General features: G+C 39.8%; 1 protein-coding gene across 11 annotated transcripts in view; it reads right to left on the bottom strand.

The window, feature by feature from the left end:
* LOC116047208 (MAP7 domain-containing protein 1-like) overlaps positions 1-10,830 on the bottom strand; it is a 40,953-nt gene extending 30,123 nt beyond the window's left edge. For 3 of the 11 annotated variants that reach the window (XM_031295826.2, XM_031295834.2, XM_031295838.2), the window contains exon 1: positions 10,444-10,827. In XM_031295826.2, the coding sequence (XP_031151686.1) occupies positions 10,444-10,510 (67 nt within the window). In that variant the 5' untranslated portion in view covers positions 10,511-10,827. Of the gene's footprint in view, positions 1-10,443 lie in introns of all 11 variants that reach the window. The other 8 variants (XM_031295835.2, XM_031295837.2, XM_031295831.2 and 5 more) reach the window with 5 other exon arrangements.
* Between the last annotated feature and the right edge of the window lie 6,258 nt (positions 10,831-17,088).

The following is a 17,088-nucleotide window of genomic DNA, read 5'->3' as shown; positions in this document are numbered from 1 at the left end:
ATGCACGTCTCCGCCACCTCCTGTCTGTGGATATAAAAAAAATCGGAAATGCTCTTGGGCAACAAGAATCCACACCCCAGGGAAAAGCAGAGGAAGAACATTGGTGGTGCTGAGAGAAACAACAGCCAAAACACACGCCTCCGGTTTGGAGTGTGGAGAGCTATAACCAGGGAGTGTGTGTGAAATGTCCACAAAATAAAATAATACAAGTAAATATTCATTTTACACCGATTTATACCTTTACAGCAGGAAAATTGTATCTGTTGTCCATTGTAGCAAACGGAAAATCCACTTCCCCAATTCCATCTCATGACAAACAACAACAGCACTGAGTAACCCAAAAGGTCACCGAGTCCTAATTCAACCATGCATGAGATAAAAAAGCCAACAAATAAAATGCCAACCCCACAACTGCCTCTGAAGTCACAGGAAAACCTCAGGCCTCACAAAACAAATGCTTCACAAGCCTTTGAACCCCTCAGATTGTCCCGTTACGCTGTGAGAGGTCACCAGAACCAACAGCTGTGTTAGTAATGAGTTCCAGGTCGCAGCAACATGCAACAACCACATGCACAGCTACTAATCACTGTCACAGAAGAAGAAATGGGGCTTATTTGTACTGATAATAGAAGAGAATCCTTCATTTTAAAGCTAGGTTTCAATTATGGACACTGTGTCAGCTGTTATGAACAATGCAGCGTTTTCTCTTTGGAGTCTGGCTAGAAGTCAACATAGTTGATTGTTCGCTAAGTCACGCCACCATTAGCTACTGTGGCTACGCCTGTCAAGGTTTCCCTTTTTTTAAATGGAGTCTTTGTTTTCACACAGAACTAGACAAAATGAGATTCTCATTTCTAGCTGACAACTAAGGATTTAGTCACCTGACATGACGGCCGACGGTTTTTATCAGCTGCTGCTAGCTAGCATAAGCTAATGCTCATGCTAAAACTTGAAAAGATGTCTGTCTCCAGCAGACTTTTTAATGTTTCCAATTGGCTTTTAAAAAAATAGGAATCCTGTAAAACTGTCTTAAATATGCACATACTTGCCTGATATGCTGCTAAAAGACGGAGGCTAAGGCTAACATCTTCATGGTTAGATAAGGTAAATGAGAAAACATGCCCTTTTCTGTAATTTGGGTGGTCTGTCTCTTTATACCCATATGACCTATGTTCTGCCTCCGAACAACCAAAAATTGGAGTGATCCTGACACAAGATGCTATATAATAATAGAAGGAAGGAAGAGTGAAGGACCATTCTCTTGTTATCTTAACCCCTCCCATCTCTTCATACAGGATAAGCTATTAAGAGTTACAAGTAATACAGAGGGTGTATGGGTCTGAACATGAGAGCAAAAATAGATTTAGTCAGAATGGCAAGTGGCAGGCCACAGAGATCTCCAGATGCTTTTAAACACAAAGAAGTGGGTTACCCAGTCACAAAGATACAACAGGGACAAGCATAAATCATATATGGATAATCTATTATTCACTTTTTCCTGCTTCTCTATTCACCAGCTCAGGGTTGACACTAAAAAAATAAGGTTGAAGGTTACGCAGCGAGAAAGGTAATATTTCTGAACCATTTTTAAATGACGAGGTACTGCTGAAAAAAAGCTTTTCTTCCAGTCGGGGAGAAAATAGCTCTGGCGTGGTTTGTTGTGACTGAGGCTGTAGTCAAGGAGCTTCACTTCCTCCAGTCATGACCTCATCATTAGGTCATCATCTTTACAACATAGCAACACCAAGCAAGATACATGATGTAAATAAGCAACAAGTTACCACAAAGTCTTTGCGTTAAAGGCACACAGAAGGAGGCAATAACAATAAAGCAGCTACAGACATACTCAGTCATTCACACACACTCTATAAGGTTGTAGGGTAACAAACAGAAGTTTGGCTTCTAAATGACAAAGAGAAAAAGAGACGGAAAAGAGATAAAGTTAGCCCTGGGGGTGCAGGTTTAAGGCAAAGTTGTTGTGCAGCTGCCTGTGTTGAGAGAACATTTAACATTTGTGAATTTTGGCTTCGTTTTTTATTAAAAATAACAAGGTATCAAGGTATTGAAGGTATTGAAATTTTGTGATTATTGGCAAAACTCGTGTCAGCATTTCAGCCTTGCACAGCACCACTGAAAAAAAGAAGTCACTAAGTGATTTGCCTAAATAAAAGTAAAGACATATTGTCAGAGAAACACTCAGTTACATAAAACAGAGAAGTTAAGTGGAACAAAAGACAGAAACAAAATGCAAACAGAGATCTGAAGTAAAAAATAGTCTCACTGCAGCTGATGCATGTCTGTTCTGTTTATTTCTCTCATTACCGCAGCCTCCTTCAGACACTCAGCACTTACTGCATCAGAGATCAAGAGTCTGCATGCAAATCTTTTTTTGTGTTTTTACAAAGCAACCATACTCCTAATTACATCTAGTCTTTTCTATTCCTTTATTTAACCAACTATTTCTCTAGAGAGACCTCGCCAAGAAGACAAAGACTCCTTGTCTGCGGGTCAGATAACAGTTTCAGACTCTAACAAAGAACTTGGTGTCAATATTTAGTATAAAACAAAGTCTTGATCGTCTTTTTGTGATGGATATTTCTAATGCAAACATCATAATCGAGTGTATATAGAACACAGCTGCCCCACTACACTCAACCACTTGTTTGGGACTCAAAAAGTAGGGCATTACTTTATCTGACTGGCTGACTACTGTTGACCTGGCAGCGTGGTGAGGTTTGATGACAGACTAAGTTTAATCTCAGCTGAGGTCTGGTTTCAGTGCTGCATCACAGCAGGTCAACAAATGACTCTGAGACAGCTGGAAAAAATGAATACATTAACAACAAAAAAAGGTATTGTGCTCCATCTCCATTTGACCTGACGTTTTTTCTTTATCTTTGTAGTTTAACTAATTTCACTAAGTTCAAAAGCTATTATGAGAAGTATAGATATCCTGACACAGGATGACTATGGGAATCGTAAAAAAAGAAAAATCTTCTTAATGGAAAAACTGGCATGTACCTTGAGGCTAGAGCCGGGCGATATAAACCAAATTAATTCTATGTGTTCAATTTTTTTTTATTTTTTGCACGTTATTTTGAATGTCATTATTCAATTATTTAATAGTTATTTAATAAAATAAAATATTTTAATTTTCTGTATGTTGTGAGAAACATTGTTACAATTATTAGTCTTGGTGTTTTGACTTTTTACATCCAGTATCGACAGCTTGACTTGACTTGAATTAATCAATTATTTCATTCCTAAATGCCATGAGGATTAAATACCTCGGTTCAATTAAATCAACAGGAAGAGGGTGCTGCAGCATCAACTCTGTAGTGTTTTGCTTCAAGAACAATCGTTTTGGGGGGAAAAATCAACATGCACACATCCAATCTGGCAACCAAGAGGATGTGTCTGCTCAACTAGGAGAAAACCTGACCAGCTGCAGCAAAATTGTACCAGTATCTTGCTGCAGCCTGGTCTTCAGAGAGCTGCAACATAGTATTGGAGCTGCTAGGTCACGGCAACTCGTGTGTGGGTAATGGAAGAAGCCGAGTGGTGTCATTGAAGGAAAGACTGCAGAGGTAATCAATTGACTGGTGCAGCAGGAGACGCTGCATTTTTAACTGGTTTAATGCTGCTCAAATGCTGTTCAAAAATAGCCATCTGGAAAGCAGAAAAACAAATGGAGGGGTTTGAAAAGAAAACATCTGACATAACGACGTATCCTTACACACACAACCAAAAGATTCTCTTTGCAAGGTGTGGGGACTATGCACCATTGCCAGATCTGTTTGAAGTCAAAATAACTGATTACATAAATATTTTTTATTTTTTATTATTATGTGTTTTGTCGTCCTGTCTTCCAGATTAAAATGAGGCTGCAGTCATACAGACTGTTAGTAGCATGCACCAGCCATCATCTGAGCTCTAATATTAGAGCCTGTGGGTCCTGTGACTGAGATGTAGCTACATCAGGGCTGTTATCTCCACACACACACACACACACACACACACACACACCAGGAGGCAGGGGGAGTACATCTGTAAGTGATTCCCCTGAGGTTGGAGTGACACATCAACAAAAACATCCAGTACATACTGCAAGGCAGCATGGGTAATGGGGGACAAGTACAGGACAGGAACCACACGGATACAGCTGAATGCCTATACCACAATGTATCACATGTATCATCTCCTTTGAAGAAAGACATTTGAGCTTATGGAGTCTCCTTGGAGCAAGCACAGCAGAAAGCTCCTATTTAACACTTAAGATGAATGCATTAACATCGATCAATTAAACTTTAATTGAACAGTTCAACAGAATAAAAAAGGGGAGCAGGAGGGAAGTGCCTCTGGGTTAGCTGGAAAGGCCCTGAGGACAGAAGCAAGGCTGTTGTACGCTGTGTAATACATCAAAGTGACTCTTCATCTGGAATATTTAAGATACATTCAAGTGCAGAGCAGCACCGGGTTTAATGGCCAAATTCATGTGACTGTTCCCAGTAACTACGGCTGGATATCAGACCTCAGTGCTCTTTTGGTACCAATCGAAAAGTAGTGCAACTAGCAATTATTTTCATCATCAATTAGTCTGCAAATTATAGTTTGGTCTGTAAAATTTCAGAATAGAGAAAGATGTCCATCACACTTAATCAGAATCCAATGTGACGTCGTCAAAGTACTACAGTTTTATCCAGCCAGCAGTCCAAGACCTAAAGATATTCAGGTTACTAACACGAGACAAAGAAAAGCAGCAAATCTTCATAATGGAGAATGGATACAGGAAATATTTGGCATTTTTGCTTGAAAAAATGACTAAAATTATTATTTAATTACTAAAATAGTTGCTGATTATTTCTGCTTTAATCTTGATTAATTATTATTTCTTTCAATACTTCCAGATTTGAATCAAAACCTTGCCAATCAAAATAAAATAAAATAAAATTTAATTAAAAATAGATTAAATTAGTTAAAGGTCCCATGGCATGAAAATGTCACTTTATGAGGTTTTTTAACATTAATATGAGTTCCCCCAGCCTGCCTATGGTCTCCCAGTGGCTAGAAATGGCGATGGGTGGGGCGGCCTATGGCTCACCCAGTGAGAGCATTTGCCCCATGTTGGCTGAGTCCTGCAGCGGCGCGAGTTCAAATCCGACCTGCTGCCCTTTGCTGAGTGTCATCCCTCTCCCCCTTTCCTGTCTATCCACTGTCACTATACAATAAAGGGAAAAGCCCCAAAAAAATTCTTTAAAAAAAACACAGAAATGGCGATGGGTGTAAACCGAGCCCTGGGTATCCTGCTCTGCCTTTGAGAAAATGAAAGCTCAGATGGGTCGATCTGGAATCTTCCCTTTATGACTTCATAAGGGGAAAGGTTACCTCCCCTTTCTCTGCTTTGCCCGCCCATGAGAAAGAGAGAGACATCATGGCTTGCAAACAAGCAAAGCATGGGGTTGGTCAAGGCCACACCCCCACCCTCCACCTTGCCCCCCCCTCTCTCCTCCTCAATAGCTACAGACACAGAAATGGCACATCCTAAGGAAAGCTCATTGTGGGACTGGCTCTAGTGGCTGTAATTCTGCACCAAGGCTGAATTTCGGGAAAGAGACTTCAGATACAGTATTAGGGGACCACTGAGGCCTATATAAAAGCATCCAAAAAGCAGCATGTCATAGGACCTTTAACATTGCCAGATAGGGCATGGCCTTGGCAGAGGTCTGCGCTCTGCGAGTTCCCTTCTAGTTAATCTTAGGGTTTGGTTTTAAAGTCAAAGTCAAGTTGCAAGTCTTTTTTGGATTTTGTCAAATCAAGTCTAAAGTCTAAAGTCATCAGATTGGTGACTCAAGTCCACACCTCTTCTCATCAACATCACACAACAGTGATTTAAGGCTGACTCAGTCATAGAGGCTTTTATTTTAAAATACACAACATCCTCTGGTGTGCAATCAGGAAGTGATGTTTTGCTTTTCCTTAAACAGCAACGGTTATAAACAGAGAAAGAAACCAGTAGATATATGCAGTCAGCATTAGCACTAAGAGTACGAAAGTGATATTTAGGAAGTGGACGACAAAAATATCATGATTGAAAACTGGGTAATTTTGGATTAACTGTGAACCATTTGGAGTATTTGTACACATTGTTGAATCAGAAAGAGATCCGCACTTTATGTGCCTCTGATTTCTCTTATTACTGCCTCCACATCAGTTCTAAAATAGTCACACGTGTGTAGGTGTTGCTACAATGACTCTAATCTATAAAATATGATATGACAGTTCCTTTTATGACTAAACTCTGCCTCACACCGTTCCCTAACAGGATTATGCTGCAAACAGAATTAATAGCAACATCCCATTCATGAATTCTGCTTTTTTTGAAAACCGGATACGAAGGGAAACATGACTAATCTGTGCATAAGCGCTCAGGGTGCTATATCCTTCTTTATGCTCTGCAGCAGAATGGAGCATTTCCTCTCCTTTCCTGTGCAAGCGGTTAGCGCCATGGCTGTGATTTATAGCATCTGGTCACAGGGAGCGCTGACGTGGAGTTAGGGCAGAGCGAGCACTCTGGTCTCCTCCTCCTCCCTTCTTCAAGGATCCACTCAAACCACAACAACCCTGCCTAAATCTCGACTCCCCGTCCAGTTTCTCAGAGTCCTTCTATAGCCGATCCTTTCTACACCCAAGCCTCCCACCCCCCTGCACAAGCATTCAAGCCCCCAGGACGCAAACAAGACACAGTTAGCAGAGCTGTGAGAACTTGAGCCCTGCTGGACTGCAGAAGCTGAGAGGAGCTTTGTCTTCCGTTTAGTTTTCCCTCAGATGCAAACAGAAACAGCATTAAAAACTTGGTGCTACTTCGGAAGTTAGGATTAAACAATCCTCAAGTGTAACAATTAGTCGATTAATCAAGATAAAATTATTTTGATGATTAATTGATTGTTTGCTAATCCCTCCTTTAGCTTTCCATTATCAGGCTGCACAGATGCAGTTCACAAAGATGAAGTGGCAGATTTACTATTGAAATTCTTAAAAAATCATATTAAACAATGGGTTCTTGATTTCAAAAAGAAGTAGCTAAAAGCAGAAATCTCATTTCTAGCCTCAGGGCAAGTGATTTTGAAAAGCAAAAACAAAAGACGATTGTTGCTAGTAGCAGGTTGTATAAGCTAAACGGTATTTAAAGTTAGCCGACTGAACGGTCAAGCGATACAATCATTTATCAAGCAAAAATGACACTCTCTGGTTCAAGATTCTTAAATGTAAGGATCTGCTGCTTGAATATTATTGTAAAGTGTACATCTTTGCTATGTCCCCTAGTCTCTGACATTTTACATACAAAACAATATAGAAATCAATTGAGAATATAATCTGCAGATTAATTGATCATCAAATAATCGTTAGTTGCAGCTCTATTCAACTCAATTTAGTGGATGGAAACATACGCCAAGGTTACTTCTTTTCTGAGTTTAATTGTGGGGGATGACTGATGATAGTGGCAAATTAAAATCCGGTGGCAGGAAGGTTTCTAGGCCTAAATCTACATTTCCAGCCTGGCTGGGATGTTGAATGCGTGCCAAGAACATAACGTCAGCATGACTGGAAAGCACTCAGGGCCAAAGGGAGTCCACATCTCATGATTACTTCCACAGAGGAGCATTTAACTTCACACTGAGACTCTGTAGCTTTTCCAGCCATGCAGTCAGTCACAAAGATAACGTTAACGTAAACTCCTTTACAAACAAGCGCAGAGGTTTTCTGTCTGCACCACACAAAAAGCCGGGGCCACTCCTATTGTGAGCCAGACAGAGTGTCTTTGAACATGTCATGTCTTGGTTTGACTCCAGAGTTAGTAAGAAAGGAAGCCGCTAGCTGTGTTTCCTCTAAGAAAAAAAACCCTATTCTGCTCTGTGGCATGGACACTGAGTAACACCAGAAGACAGAAAAACAGACTCTGACTAAGTGGCGTAATGCTGGTTGACTGGTTTCAGGGGCTGTGAGGGATGACAGGAGATATATGAGGTCAGGAGGGGTGAATGTGTATTTGTGTATGTGTGTGTTAGTGATGTGGATGGTCTCCATGCATAAGGGCTAAACCAAAGGTCTGCCAACCACAGACCTGAATAAATCACTTTACTGAAATGGGATTATGATCCCCTCTCACAGCCCTGCAGGCACACTAGGCTGAAAAAAAACAAAATCGTGTTGGCTTGTCTATCTTTCTTTTAACAACAATGAGACTCACAGCTCTCAAAAAGGAGTCAGAGAGAAAGAATGTTTCTGTTTATCTTACACCACTGCCTTTTTCGGCGTCTAGCATTCCTGATAACGTCACGTAGATCAACCCTGCTACGTGCTGCAGCTCTGACTTCCCTTATTGATGGGTGAATTTGCTCAAGAACAATACAAGATTGTTGAGTATTTCAATAAACACACTTTTTACAGCAAGGATTATGATTAAGCATCAAAAGACGGCTTCAGAGTTGACGACCATGCCTCAAAAACGTACATATCTCCATCCTCTTAACCACTGAACAAGCAGAATTCAGTTAAAGTCTTACTCAAAGTTGACAAACTAAACATTTAAAAACACTTAAAGCATCTCAACTCTACCAGTGTAAACCTTTTTAAGTAAAATACCACTGAAGCAATAGGTATATTTTTTTTAATATGAGTGCATAAAAACTGAAAGAAAAAGAGGAGAACCCTTACAATACCCTGTTAGTGCCTTCACTCAGTATCACTTGAGACTAATTCTAACTTTTTGATTGTAAAGAAGAGATCACAATAAGGAGTTTAACCAAAAGAAGTCAAGGACAGGAGCCATTTTATTTGGGGTATGTCATTTGCAGGCTTATGCTCATGTTAAGGGATTTCTATTAGAGCTAGAATGATATATCATCCAGACTATTGCATTGTATCAGTCTATATCAGCGGATAAGAAACAACAAATTGCAATGCAGAAATGTCAAACAGCGTCACCATTACATATTTTGACCATCAGAGTGCTGACAAGTTCATTTTTCAACTATAAATGTCTCGCTCTGTTCGTTCCTTAGTAACAATTTTAAAGAAAAAACAAATCTAAGGGATCTGTATCAAGATTATTTGTTAATGTTATGTGTTTATGTTTATGGACTCCCAAATATTAATATCATCATTGTCCTCAAAATTCCAGTATCTGTCGGATGTATAGTTCCTATTCTTCTTCTTGAACATACAGACACCCACACATGCAGCGAGCCAGCACCATGACAGCCTGCCTTTGCTGTGATAAAAAGCTGCGGCAGACGTTACTCCCTCCATCCAAAGCTCTCCACATCAGCTGGAAATGGGGGAGGGCTGCCAATGCACAGAAAGTCACCTTCTACCAGTACACAGGTCAAGGGGAGATGTGTGATGGAGGTGTTTTTTATAAGTGTGTGGTGCTTACAAGGCACCACACAAAATTATATAAGCCAAATCCAGAGAGAAAATCAGACCAGAAATAAAGAACTCAAACCACTTCAGACCTTCATTGTTTACGAAAAGAAAAACATAAATCACAGACAAAACATTTACTCTATAATACTGGTTAATTTAGAGTGATTACTAGCCTAATTAAATGGTCCATATAGCCTTCTCTTCCAAGCTTTTGAAATAATGTTTAGGGTTTTGTTGGCCCATTCCATGGAATATGTACATTATTAAAACCTAGTATGTAGGCCTACAGTAATCTACAAGAGGAAAATAAGACTCCCTAATATCAGCTACATATCTATAAGGGTTTCACTGAAATTAAATCTTTACTGGACCATCTACAAAGAGGCTGGGCAGTGTGAGAAACCACCAGTTGGAGATGCAGATGTTGAAGCTCTGCATCAGCTTGTAGCTGCGCTGCTCAAGTGCTCTTGAGCAAGACACTGACGGAGATAAAAGAAGAGTTTTCCTGCATGGATCTGTTTAGTATCTCACTAATATTGTGTTATTGTGTCTCCAGCTGCACCAGCTTGCCTGGTTGTATATGTCCATTTTCCCCATTTTCCCCTCTGTGCACCATTGACGTGTTTGGTAATGGAGACCACTGCTCAGTGCAGCATTTCCAGGATCTCTTGCTGGTTAGGACCCGCCTGTTAGAGATGCAGACAGGCCGCTGTTGTAGTGCGGGGAAATTACAGCAGGGTTGCCAGGAAGGACAAACATCCCATCTTTTAAGATTTTATGTGGGAGGAATCTAATGTGTTGCATTGCTGCAGCTGTTGAATCTAAAATGTTCACTGCCCAGTAAGGCTGATACACTGAAAAATACCGACACACTTTAATTATAATTAGTAGGATAAAAAGATTAAGGAAAGAAATAACATTTAGTCTATAATCAGAACCCCCACCCTCTTTAATTCTACAGTAACGTTATTCATGACCTATTTTTCATGTATGTTGACTGTAGGCTGTTATACTCACATTTGTCTGTTAGTGTCAGCTTCTCCTCGAAATTATGTCCAAGCTCTGTATATTCCATTGTTTCCATTCAGGCGGATCGATTCCCAGTTGCTGTCATTCCTCAGAGTCGCACAAGTACAGGAGATGAAACTCCCGGTACAGATCGCCCCTAACACGCCCTTTGTAAATCCAACCGGAATAGAAGAAAAAGTGACCAAAAAATAATGTGGAAATAAAAACAGGATCCGACTGAAAACAGCTGGGAATGACTGAAATGTTGAATTATGATAAACTGTCGTCAGTGTTTTGTTTTAGACACTCAGTTCAATCAAGTGGCTCTTCAGTGGAAAATCTACAGTGTGGGAATAAAAAGATTTAGGGAGTCCTGTGAGCCGCAGGACCGGAGTCAAGTTACAAAGGATAGGAAAACCTCCGGTCAGAATTTTCAGAATAAAAGGAAACGCACTCTAAAGCCAAGTATTTTGACAAAAGCAAAACTCAAGGTCCATAAACTAGGATTTTCCAGAGCTTTCAATTGCATCTTGTGGTTTTCCTACGCAGATGGAGCTTGCTAAATTAACTTGGTGATTCACGTGACCTTGAAGACAGAGGTATCTCCATTACAACTAAGAAAACCATCCACTGAGGTGACAACAACATGCAGGTGAAGGCTCCAGAAAAAAAGCTAGTAAGTGGACCTTGATTTACCTTTTTTTAAGAATTGTTTCTCTGGTGGAGAATTACTGTAGGTTGCCACTTTTTAGTACTAATAAAAAACAAATATAAATATAGCATTTCTTTTGGGATTTTCACAAACAGTAAGTGGCATGGCATAACATTCAACATGCACTTATGCCATGACAAAACAAAATTGAGATCAACGATACATTTCAACAAGAGGCTGTAGTAAATAAATAAACACAATCATCTTGGAAGGAGACTCAAAAAGATTTCTGAGGAGACGTGGGGACTTTGATCAGAAGGTCTGACAACAAATTGGCCTATTTTGTAGCAGCATGGTATCGTAGACTACTTGTCAAAGACAAATGCTTGAAGCCAATTTTGGTCTGCAGTTCTTTGGCATGTCGCAAGTAGACAAACGATATACAACACTAAACAGACAAGACGGGCTACATAATACAAACTTATTTATAATCATGCTCAAAAAACAACTATTGTCGCAGATTTTTTTTCACAGCAAAGTGGAACAGTCCCAATGTAACATTATTAGAATTGAAATGCATACCGCTATTTTTGTTGAAATTAATAGGCAAGTATATAACAATTGCATTAAAAATATGTTTTACTTTCAGGTATCACAAACATCCTTGGCTCCATTTTAAAAGAACCATATTTTATTCTGAAGGCAACATTACTTAATTTCCGTTTGTAGTCAATTTCTTCCTCGTGCTAGTTTGACGCCACCGATCGCAGTTAAAAACCGCATGCCGGACAACTGGACCGTACCAACTGTTTCGCAAGGGAAGAAACTAATTCACACATCAAACACGAGACCAAATGATCGATCGAAGACGATTAAAAACGTGAAACAAAACATTGTATTCGCCGTAAGGCCTCTTTCATCGGGTTTAGCCGCAATAATAGAACAAACGTGTCCTCTTGGACCCCGTGAATAGTTTGAACCATCAGATGATTTCCAGCAGCTGAAAACAGCCCTGCTGCCTGGAGCGAGGCGAGTTGTCATAACAGCGTATACATCGGACTGTATGTGTAATTACAACAATTAATCATAAGTTAATTAACGGTTTGTAACAGCCAAAGGCATTATTCACTTCATGGACAAGAGATCCATTAGGAACATACTTAATATTGTAATATTAATTTGCAATATGCCTTAATTAGCACATACAAAACAGAAATAGGCTATCACTGGAATAATACTGAAATACCAATAAGCAAAAATAAAATAAAACAAAGTAGCCTTCCAATGGCTCTATAAACCTACTAATGAATGGGCAAACAATGATATATATCCTATTGTAGGCAAAGCATGATTTCTTTAGGAATATGCTATAAGCACAAAATGTTCCACACTGTATACTGAAATGATGTTTTCCATGTATAACTAACAGGTATTATCTGCCTGTATGCTCCTCATGAAATTGACGATAAAAAGCGGATTAACAACTGACACGACCTTTCTGCCACTGCTTTTTCAGTCTCCCAGGAGGAAATCTGCAACCCAGTCTTATGTGATAAAAAAAGAGAGCAGCACGAGGATGAATAAATAAATAAATCTTGAGGAAAACCATTAAATGCATATGACACCATGGCAGCATTAAACACTTTTTTTTTATTGAAATACAGTGGCTGATTTCAGGAACGCCTAAATAAGACAATTATTGGATAACTTGGACATATAACCCTTTTGCATCAGTGATTAATATTATCATATCAAAGTGATGGTTATTTTTTAACGTGACATATTCTCTCATAGATGAACATGAAGGTGGCTTCTGCAGGGTTAAGGAGGAGTGTCATATTTTTATAAATAGTCTGACCAGAATCACACCCACTGCATTTTTTTCTTCTTCTGTGGATCATTTGAATATAAAATTCTGATTCATTATAAATGAGGTCATCTGTGTTCACCATCGTTTTTTTCTTGAATCTGCAGGACATGAAGAATGGAACTGTGTACAAATATATGTTAAAAAGCATAATATAAATTCCCTAAAAACGCTAATTTTAAGACTTTTTAGAGCAGGATACATGTTAGAGCTACTGCTAATGCTAAAAGGCCAAATGTATGTGAGCTTTACCAGAGAGATAAAATATGCATGACCCACTTAGCTTGGTGAAGCCACTAAGGACTTCATAGACCTCAGGACTCTTCAGATTCTTCTTTGCTAGAGACGTCTTTCCTTTTCCTTATAGTTTAGCCTGAATACAAAGTTGGCCAGTTAAAACACTTCCCATGATCAAAAACTATCCTTCTAAAAATAATTTTAGCTGATGTATGGCTGAGCAGATAATAGCTCCGCTGAAACATTGCTAATCAATCCACTGGCCACCCTGCGACACATGAAAAGGGAAGAGAAGCAGCTCCATCAGGGCTAATGGACTTAGATCTGAACTGTTGGTGCCTGTGAGGCAGCGAATGGCTCTGTTGTTGAGTCTGGAGTCTCTGGTAAAAAATGATTTGTTGATGCAGTAATGGGATTTGGAAATGCAATACAGTGGTAGAGGAAAGGCAAGCAGCGCTCAATAAACCTCATAACTTGTTCATCTGCATGAGAACCTACGCACGTACATTATAGGCTACAAACAGTAGACACACTGGACTATTTGTTGCTGCATTTTCATGCCCCTACTAGTACAATCAGATTTCAGACAGGTTGAGAGGTGCTTGATGACACTGATCACACTTGTGTTGTTTTTCTATACTGTAAGTCGTGTGTTATAGAAAGGAGAGGGGGTGGGATGTTGTCAAGGCTAACCTCAAAATAAATAAATGACTATTGACCTTATGATGGTGTTGGATCAAAAAAATGAAGGGTTCACCAACATCATTAATATTCATGCACCATGAATATCTGCACCAAATTTCAATCCGTCAACATAGTTTTCGTCTAATAGTTTTTTTTTCGAAAAATGTCAATAAAAGCAAGAAATGTCAAAGTGTTCATCCTACAGGGAGCATGGATGTCTGTACAGGGTTTCATGGCAATCTATCTGTGAGTTTTTTCGATCTGGCAGTGGACTGACCGACTGACCCATATTGCCATCCCAATCGCAACTAGCATGGCTAAAATATGATGGACAAATATGATAGGAAAAACGCTTGACCGTGTTTTTCTCATATTATTTCGGATTCTCAAGGATTCCATAAATACAGCATGTTTTCTTTAAGCGTTTTATGTAAGACTCATAAAGTGACAGCAGAACAAAGTGTGCCTGTAATCCACTGACGTACTGTCAAGCGACAGACATAAATTGACATATTTAGCTCTTCACTTTGATGCAGGCAGCATCACTTAAGCAAGACAAATTACTTTTACTGGATCCCTCAGACTATTATTGCTATCAGTTAAAGCCAAATATAACTTCATATACCTGGTTAGAGCACTAAAACACATGAATACGATTTTTAATCAGCTAAAATTGATGAGCAACTGATTTAATCTGCATGTATCGATGTTTCCTACAACAAAGAGTTTTCTCAATGAGACTTCCTTTGAGGGAGTGCATGTCCATACTCGCCTGCACCTGACTGAGACATGGGGAGGTTCAGAGAGCCTCCCATAAATCCATAGAGGCATATAGTTAATTGCCCCTCCCACACACTGCCACAAAGGCAACCACTGACCTAAAAAGCCTGCAGTTACACTTAAAACATTTGTCTTGGATCCTCCCTGTGTGTTTCACCAGGAGGGAGAGCACATTTCTGTCTGCAAAAGGGAGTTATAAAATGCTCTTTTCATTGTGAAAAAAAAACAAGTGCACAATGGTTTGGTTTTACAGGGTGAGTACACATATTTGGAGAGCACACTGCTGAAGTCAGAGTCTGAATATAACTACAGCTGCTATAGTGTGGGAGTCAAGCATGTCTGCAGTTGGTGTGGTTATCGAGAGCAGAGCTGGGGTAAAAATCTCCAACTGATTTCCTTGCGAGCAGATGACACTGTGGTTTAAACTGGATAGCATCCTCTGTCTTTGCAGATGGAAAAAAAAGCTAGCGGTATAAATATCAACTCTTTGGCACCGTGTTGTTGTTCTATTCTGTAATTTCCAGTCGATATCTCTCCATGCTATTAATTTCCATGTCAACAGCTGCATCTGATGAAAAACAAACTTGTCTCAAAAGTTTGACATTTTGGGAAATACGCTTATTTGCTTTCTGACAGAGAGTTACAGTAGATGAGAAGATTGATACCACGTTAATATCGCTTTGGCAAATATGAAGCTATAGCTAGCAGGTAGTTAGCTTAGCTTAGCATAATGACTGGAAACAGGAGGAAACAGCTAGCCCGGCTCTGTCTACAGGTAACAAAAAACACATAACACCTCTAAAACTTGCTAATTAACACGGTTTATCTTGTTTGTTTAAGCCATACAAAAATTGTAGTGTGTTTTGCAGTTGCCGAGGTGGTGCTGGTAGGCAGGTTTTCTTACTGTTGGACAGAGCTAAGCTAACCGGCTGCTGGCGATAGCCTTATCTTTAAACCTGCAATACATTTTTTTTTTTGGGCCATTTGGATGTAGTAGGTCATATTACAACATTGATATACCATCACCTTTAAGTTGATATAGCAAACCTGTTGCTTATTTACACATACAGCAGTTACATATAAACATTTGGAGTTGTGTTTCTGGCTAACTGATGCATGCAAGTTCAACATTCCCTCTCTTTTAGCTCTGTTTTTGGTCTTTTTGGCTCCTTTTTAGCTGCTAAATGCACCACTATGTTCACCAGCTAGTCGCTTGTCTTGCATTGACAGACCTTCCTCCACAGCGCTGCGGAGGGGGGTCTGGTTAGTAGACACAGCATTCCGGGATGGGAGAAAAACGTGCTCTGGTTTATTGGCATTTCTTTAAACCAATCACAATCATCATGGGTGGTGCTAAGCGCCGGACGGAGCCCCGGTGCCGCTGCAAAATAGCCTCGGAAAGAAACTTGTTTTGGTGCAACGTGTATGTTAAAAAGTTGTTTTAGTCGTGCAACAGAAAACTCAGATTGGACAGATAGTCTAGCTAGCTGTCTGGATTTACCCTGCAGAGATCTGAGGGGCAGTTAACCATAGTCCCCATAAATCGACCAGAGTTAAAAATGCCAACACAAAGAAAGCGGAAGGTGATGGACATCCGGCCGAAATGAGTAACAACCCCAGAAATGAAACGTCGTCAATATAGACTAACTAGTCGCTACCAGCCGATGAGACAAAAAAAAGAAAAGAAAACAACGCTATGATAGCAGGGCCAGTGAACCAAAACAGTGAAGGTGTGGGCCAGACAGCTAAATGAGCTGAAACTCGCTATAAAGCACCCTAAAGCCGAGGGGAGCTGCAGATTCAGGTGATAATTCTCTGCAGGTTCATCACTGTGAGCGGCCCCTTTTTACATTGTCACACTATTTTCACATTGTCATTTGATACATTGTTATGATGAAAATATGAATTATAGCTGCTTTAAATATGATAGTGGTATCAATCAAGTCTATGCCAGGAAGCAAACAAGCATATTTCCCAAAATGTCAAACTTCAGAAAAGTGATATAGCCACTGTTCCCACAATAAAAACGTCTGATAAAGGCTGATGACTGATGTGTCCATTTGTCTTTTGGGTTAAACACTAGCCCTGCCTCATACCCAGTCAGTCACATTGCTCACATACAGTCACACTCCACCCCTCTGTCCACCCTCTAGCAGTTGGCACAGTGCTGTCTTCTCAAGCTCTCAGCTGTTACTGTGGCGTACCACTGACTGGACCAGCAGCTGTCGGGGACTGCAGTAACACTTTATCTATATCATCTCCACATTAGAGCATCAGGAAATCAAGGTGAGGATAAAACATATGGCTCAAGTGTTTTGGCATTCCCTTCCATTACCACCACTATGGATAAATACAGTAGGGTTCATCTTCCTAAATACCTCTTACATCTCATTGGCCTATTTAAACTTAGAAATAGAGAGTACATAATTGCAAA

The sequence above is a fragment of the Sander lucioperca genome, chromosome 14 (assembly GCF_008315115.2).
Source record: "Sander lucioperca isolate FBNREF2018 chromosome 14, SLUC_FBN_1.2, whole genome shotgun sequence".
Classification (NCBI taxonomy): Eukaryota; Metazoa; Chordata; class Actinopteri; order Perciformes; family Percidae; genus Sander; species Sander lucioperca.
Note: the sequence above shows the minus strand (reverse complement) of the source record. Positions and strands in the feature narration are given on the sequence as shown.